General features: G+C 55.6%; 1 protein-coding gene across 1 annotated transcript in view; it reads right to left on the bottom strand.

Moving 5' to 3' along the window:
• Positions 1–2,674: 2,674 nt before the first annotated feature.
• The window catches only part of LYAR (Ly1 antibody reactive), a 15,939-nt gene continuing 12,316 nt past the window's right edge, over positions 2,675–6,297 (bottom strand). The window contains 3 exon segments of the mRNA XM_045289484.1: positions 2,675–2,984; positions 4,022–4,113; positions 6,065–6,155. Coding sequence (XP_045145419.1) covers positions 2,850–2,984; positions 4,022–4,113; positions 6,065–6,155 — 318 coding nt within the window. The 3' untranslated portion in view covers positions 2,675–2,849.

Genomic DNA, 6,297 nt, shown 5'->3' with positions numbered 1-6,297 from the left:
ATCCTCTCCTGCTATGTCCCTACGTAATTACTAACCCAGTTGCATCTCTATAGATTTATCTACCCTGGCTTTCATATACAGAAACTCATACAAAACACAAAGAGGAGGCAAACTCATTTTTTAAAAAGGAAGAGTGACTAGACAAAACATACACCACAGTCAAAAAGCAAGCAGGAAATATTGGAAATGGAAACAACTTAAAAATGGGTCAAAGGGAGATCAAACGATAGACGATTACGCTCTCACATAACAACATCTGCTATAGTTGACTTTCCTGTGCTCTGTTCACATCCCTCCACTAGTCAGAGGGGGCTCACGGGAGGCTTAATATATGTGGGGGCCCTGCAAATGGATCTGGAGTTCCCACTGTCATCCATAGCCTTCTGCAAACCCTGGGACAATTCCCCCCTTCGGATTTGGATTTCGATATTTACAATCCCTGGGTCACACAGGCTGGTAGGCGGCTCCCATGTGGACTTGGTTGATGTCTCGCTTTGATGGCTGCCTGTCTGAAGACCAGCCGCTAAGATCTCAAGACGTTATTCTTCCTGAAAGCCAGGCATCTCCTGTTATGCTGCACTGCTCTTTTTGGGTGCTGTTGTCAGTCCCCACCCATAGCACCCCGTGGACAGCAGAATGAAACACAGCAGTCCTGCACTGTCCTAACAATTGCTGTTACGTTGGACACCATTGTTGTAGCCCTCTTGGTGAGGGTCTTCCTCCTTTTCACTGACCAGCAGTGGGTAGGCCGGAGGCCAGTGGTTCTCCAACCTGGCTGAGCAGAGCGGAGCAGGTGCTTTGTGGAGCATCATGGAGATGGACAAACGAAACAGAAGAATAGCCAGCGGCTGTCACAATGTGTGTTCACTCTGATTGCAGCCAAACTTGAGTCCTGTAAGTGCCAAGAGGACAGCCCTGTCTCTCCAGCTTGACGGTCTTCCTCTTTTTTCACTGTCCTGCTATATATGTATATATATTAGATAGTATATATCAAATATAATTAAGATTCTATACACACATATACTTTCAGCGGGTGCAGTTGTTGCACATTGAGTTGCTGCCCTCAAGGCCAAAAGTTTGAAGCCACCAGCTGCTCTCAGAAGACAGGGCCTGCAAAACCCACAGGGTAGCACTACCCTGTCTCACGGGGTCACTAGGGGTCAGAAAGGCCTGGATGGCATTGAGAAACCTTTACCAGAGCAGACAGCCTCGTCTTTCTCCCTCCAAGCAGCCAGTGAATTTGATCCATTGACCTTGAAGACCTGACACAGCCAGCAGCCTAGGTCAGAATCCATCCCAAAGCACCAAAGGGGTTCGGAAACGCACGTGGGTGCCCCAAGCCTACAGCCCTGTCACCCTTCAGTCCTGGACCTGAACTCACCCCCTTGTTCGAATAACCAGCCCTTCCAGACCCAGGGGGCAGCGTTTTACCACCGAGGAAAAGCAGGAACGGAGGCAGGAGACAGGGAGGAGGCGGGGCAGTGAGGGCGCGCGGAGGGACGGCAGTAGTGTGTGTGTGAAATGTTGAGTGTGAGGCTGATGGTCTGCTCGGGAGCCTTCAGCCAACTCAAGCTCAAACGTGAGCAAAGAGAGACAAAGAAACATGTACCGGAGACCTGCCTGTGGAGAACATGCCAGCACCTCCACCCGTTTCTGAAACGTGGAAGGAGGGAGAGGCGGCCGTCTTCCACTGGCATTTGATACCTCGGTGCAGTACATCATCAGCCGAGAGGCTCCCCTATGCCATTACCCTTACCATTGGACTCGGTGCGCTGCCAAGGGCCCAGAGCAATGCTGGAAGCAGCCAGCGTGTATTCCCAGTGGCCCGAAATCCTTACTACCTGCCTTTGATGGGCGCTGGGGAAACCTGAGGATGACCCCGGGCCCCCTGATCCTCGGGGCTAGAATGTCAGCGCCTCACAATACCACCTCTGTGGGCCCACAATGGCCTGACCCTCTCTGAGCGACGGCCGACCTTTACATGCACGTACTTACTCGGCAATTACAAGGTGGACCAGTCCAGCAAGGGTGTATCTAACAGCGACTCTGTGTAAGCCTGCCCGGGGCTTGCAACGGGTAAGATGAAAGAACACAAAGAAACGTCTATTCCCACCCGTCTATTCCCGCGTGTCTCCACCACTTTGTAACTCAGACAGAAGCAGAAGAGATCGAGTCGCGCTGGGTCCCAAGGATGGTGGCGGGGTACCTGACACATCATTATCCTTCCCGCTGGGGCCAGCTGCCCTGCGCTAACCGCCACTTCCCAGCTTGAGGTGCTGCAGGTAACCCTCGATTGGGGTTCTTACCCGACGTGAGGGCAACGGACACCAGCAGGTGGACTTGGAGGAGTCAGAGGCCACGGCGGGAGCCACCACTTCAGTGCTCACTACGCCCCCAACCAAACTAAACCAGTCAGGGCTACCGAGTTGGTCCCGACCCTAGGGGCCCTCCAGGTCATAGTGGAAGTGCCCTGTGGGCTTCTGAGGCTCTCACTCGCCAAGGGGGAGAAAGCCCCATCTGTGGGGGGCGGCTGGCTTCAAACTGCTGACCCTGCAGTTAGCAGCCCTACACACGGCCAACCCGATCCACCACGGGCTGCTCATTCCCCTCCATGGCAGTTGGGTTCTTTTAAATGCTCACAGTGAGTTTTACCAGCACACACTTCGGACAAGAATATATTTTATTCTCTCATAAAAGTTCTACCAAAAATATACACACATAGATATCTTCTTTAACTTAAAAAATACAGTTTGGGGAAGCAAATGGTGGGCCGTGAGAATTCATCATGCCTCCTAACTGGTGAGGGAGGCGGGTGACGGGCAGGACTCGTTTCTGGAATGCGAACGTGTTCATTTCAGAAGCTTCACCTTGTCCTTCAGCACCCTGAAGGCAGGGTTCTTGCTGATTTTCTTGTTAAAAATGACCAGCAGCTCCTCTTCCGACCTGTGCTGCTCGCTCGCCACGCTGTAGTACTGGGCCAGCACCTGCGCAGAGAAGACAGATATCAGAGAGGCCCACCTACCCTGGGCACGGACTCGGGGACTCTGCCGTCTGTGACTCATGGCCATCCAGCTGGGCCCGGTCCATGTACTGCTTCCGAGGCTACAAATCATAACAGAAGCCGATAGCCTCATCTTTCTTCCACAGAGCAGCTGGTGGTTTTGAACTCCTGACCTTGTGAGTAGCAGTCCAATGCTTATCGAACCGTGCCACCAGGGCCTCCTTCTTTAAAAAAATACAAAACTCAGGAGCAGCGGGAGAGAGAGAGGAAAATGGGAGACCAGCAACTGATTTGCTGGGGAAGTTGTATGGGTGCCAGGCTAAGCACGACACAGCCTTGCATGGAGACAATGCTCCCGCCCGAGGAAGTCAGATGGAAGCCACACTTCACACAAAGGGGCCCTGAGGGCACTGTGGGTGAGCACTGGGCTACAAGGTCGGTGGTTCAAACCCACCAGCTGCTCTTTGTGAGAAAGACGAGGTTGGCTGCTTCTGTAAGGATTTGCCGTCTCAGAAATCTTCAGGAGGCGATCTACTCTGTCCTACAGTCACCGTGACTGTGGCAGTGGGTTTGTTCTTAAAACAAAACATCATAAGCCACTCCAAATGTTGGAGCCGCCCCCTGGCTGATCAAGTACGATGGGATTTTATCCAATGTCTTCCCGCAGGTACCCCAGGGGCTACTGGGGGCAGATATAAAATCCCCAAGGAAGACACACGTACACTCAACGCACACACACAACACACTCATTCAGACATGGGTCCACACTCACACTCATTCACAACCCCCTACATTCTCACCACACTTTTGTCCACCTGCTTATACTCATTCACAGACCCCAAACTCGCACACATCCTTGTAGCATGTTCAGACACAACTGCAGACACACACTTACTCCCTCACACACACACCGCATACATTTACACACACACACACACACACTCCCACCACCCGGCACGCCAGGGGAAGACTGACGGCGTCTGAAGGCCAGGAGGGACTGGGCAGGTTCAGACGCCGTACCTTCTTCTTGAGCTTCTTCACGGCGATCTCGTTGTCGGGGGCTTGTTTCAGAACTGCTTTGATAGTCCCCTTCCAGTTGAATTTACCTGCCGCTGCAAGGAAAACAGCTCAGGTGTTTGGGCACGCGGTACTACCCGTCCACCTAATGACTCTGCTTCTGCGTGGCCATCCTGCTCCCTGGACAGGGGTCCACATGCCGACCGAGGCCAGCCTCAGCAGCACGCCGGAGCAGAGACCCCGCTGGTCTCACCCTGCAGGTCCAGGCTCGCCGACAGGCCAGGCACATGGCCCAGGTACACGGTCCCGCTTCTGTGCTGATGTACCACCCTTCAGCGTGCTCATGGCCCAGGTGCGTGCACCCTTCAGCGTGCTCATGGCCCAGGTGCGGCAGTCACGTGAATGACGGTGCCAGCGCTTACTAGGAGCCAAGCCAAACCCAACGCGCTGTCATCAAGCAACGCTGTAGGACGGAATAGCACTACCCCTGAGAGTGTCTAAGACCGGAACTGCTTACAGAGAAGGAAGCCAGGATCGGTAATCACCACCCAGGTCCCGGCACATGACCAACTCCTGCCAGAGACCTGCGCCTTCACCAAGGCCGTGGGGGTTTTGACACACGCAGGGAGCAGGGCGGGGAGCCGAACAGCCGGACTCGAAATGAGCCGAGGACCCCACAGACAACAAGCAAACCAGGAAAGGCCATCGCCACTCTGTATGGGAGGCTGTCCAGAACTGCCACCAGGCCTTTCTGCCGAGCCACGTCTGCGTGAATCTGGACCGCCAGCCTTTCCATTCACTGCTGAGGGTGCCAGCTTTCTCACCATCTCAGGATGCCAGCTCTTACAGAGAACACAACAGGAAGCCCCTGGAAAAATGCTGGCGGGTGCCCCTCAATGTCCCCCTGGGCACGGAGCAGGAGGAGAGGCAGGCTCGCCACAGGGAGGGGAGAGGGCAGACTGGTCAGAGACCCTGGGATGTCTGTTCACCAGACCTGTCCATCAGCAGGGTGAAGTCGGAGCCAGCCACAGAGAGGAAGACCCTCACAGAGATGGCCTGGCAGCACAGTAAAGGTGGGGATGGCGGGGGGGCCGAGCTGACACCATGGCAGAGCGGGTCAGCGATCCAGAAATGCTGGTGGGGCGGGTGGAGAACTTGCATGGCCTGGTCCTCCGATCCCAACCACCAGGAAGGGAAGAAGCTCACCTGGCAAGGCAGGATTCTTCTAGAAACAATGGCTCCACTGCAGCCCCAGCACCCAGCCTGCCCCCGGCTCCCGCCCTGAGAGGCTTTAAGGGAGAATGGAGGCAGAGGAACCTGGCAGGAATCGGAGGTGCTCACCCACACAGGAACCCTGGCAGTGGGCTTAAAGGTTACATGTCGAGCTGCCGTCCTCAAGGTCAGCTGTTTGAAACCCCCAGCCCTTCCGAAGGAGAAAGATGGGCCTTTCTACCTGGAGCTGCAGTTAGTCTGGAAACCCACAGGGGCAGTTATTCCCTGTCCTGCAGGACTCACTGAGCCCGCATCCACTCAGTGACAGTGAGATCGGTTGGAGCTTGACCCACACGGGTAGTAATAGGGTCTGAGCCCCCTTCCCAGCCCTGCCCGTCAAGAAGGCGTCATCTCCCTGCGTGGCCAGGTAGCTATGAGAGGCTGGTTCAACAGAGCTTAACACTCTTCACCCACAGGAAGCAGCCGAACCACCTGCTGCCCCCCGGTGGGGGCCCGCATCATTGCGTGATCCTAAAGATGCCAGCACCGCCCCACCGACCACTCCTCCCCGGAGCCCACCTGGGACATATGCGTCCCACATATTGCCACCAAACCCGCTCAGAAATCTACAAGGCAAGTGCACACTGTGGCCCAGTAGGGTGTACCCCTGGGACGCAGGGCTGGAGCGCGGCTCCAAGATAAGCAACTGGATTCGAGGCCCGGCGGTAGGTGCAGAGCACCTTCCACGGGAAAGGGTCTCCTAACAGCAACACCGGAAGTCCCTCCCCTCAACCGGACGCAGAGCCCCGCTGCGCAGGAGAGGACGGGCCATACCTTTCACGGGGGTGACCTCTTGCTCCGGGGGCTCGGGCAGCTTTATCTTTTTCTTTTTACAGTCGGCTTCCCCTGAGCGGTCGGGCACAAGTTTGTAAGTCAGTTAGGATGGCAGCCAGCCTGCACCCCCTGGGCACCAGGGGTGGGGTGGGGACTGGGTGCCGAGAAGCCCCCTCCCTGCCCTGCACGGGGCCATGGAGCATGAACCTGTGCGAGTTCTGCCCTCCCGAGGG

This window comes from Echinops telfairi, unplaced genomic scaffold (assembly GCF_000313985.2).
Source record: "Echinops telfairi isolate 266 unplaced genomic scaffold, ASM31398v2 ScPeMD7_28;HRSCAF=97, whole genome shotgun sequence".
NCBI classification, from domain to species: domain Eukaryota; kingdom Metazoa; phylum Chordata; class Mammalia; order Afrosoricida; family Tenrecidae; genus Echinops; species Echinops telfairi.
This window is presented reverse-complemented; position numbering and strand designations above follow the sequence as displayed.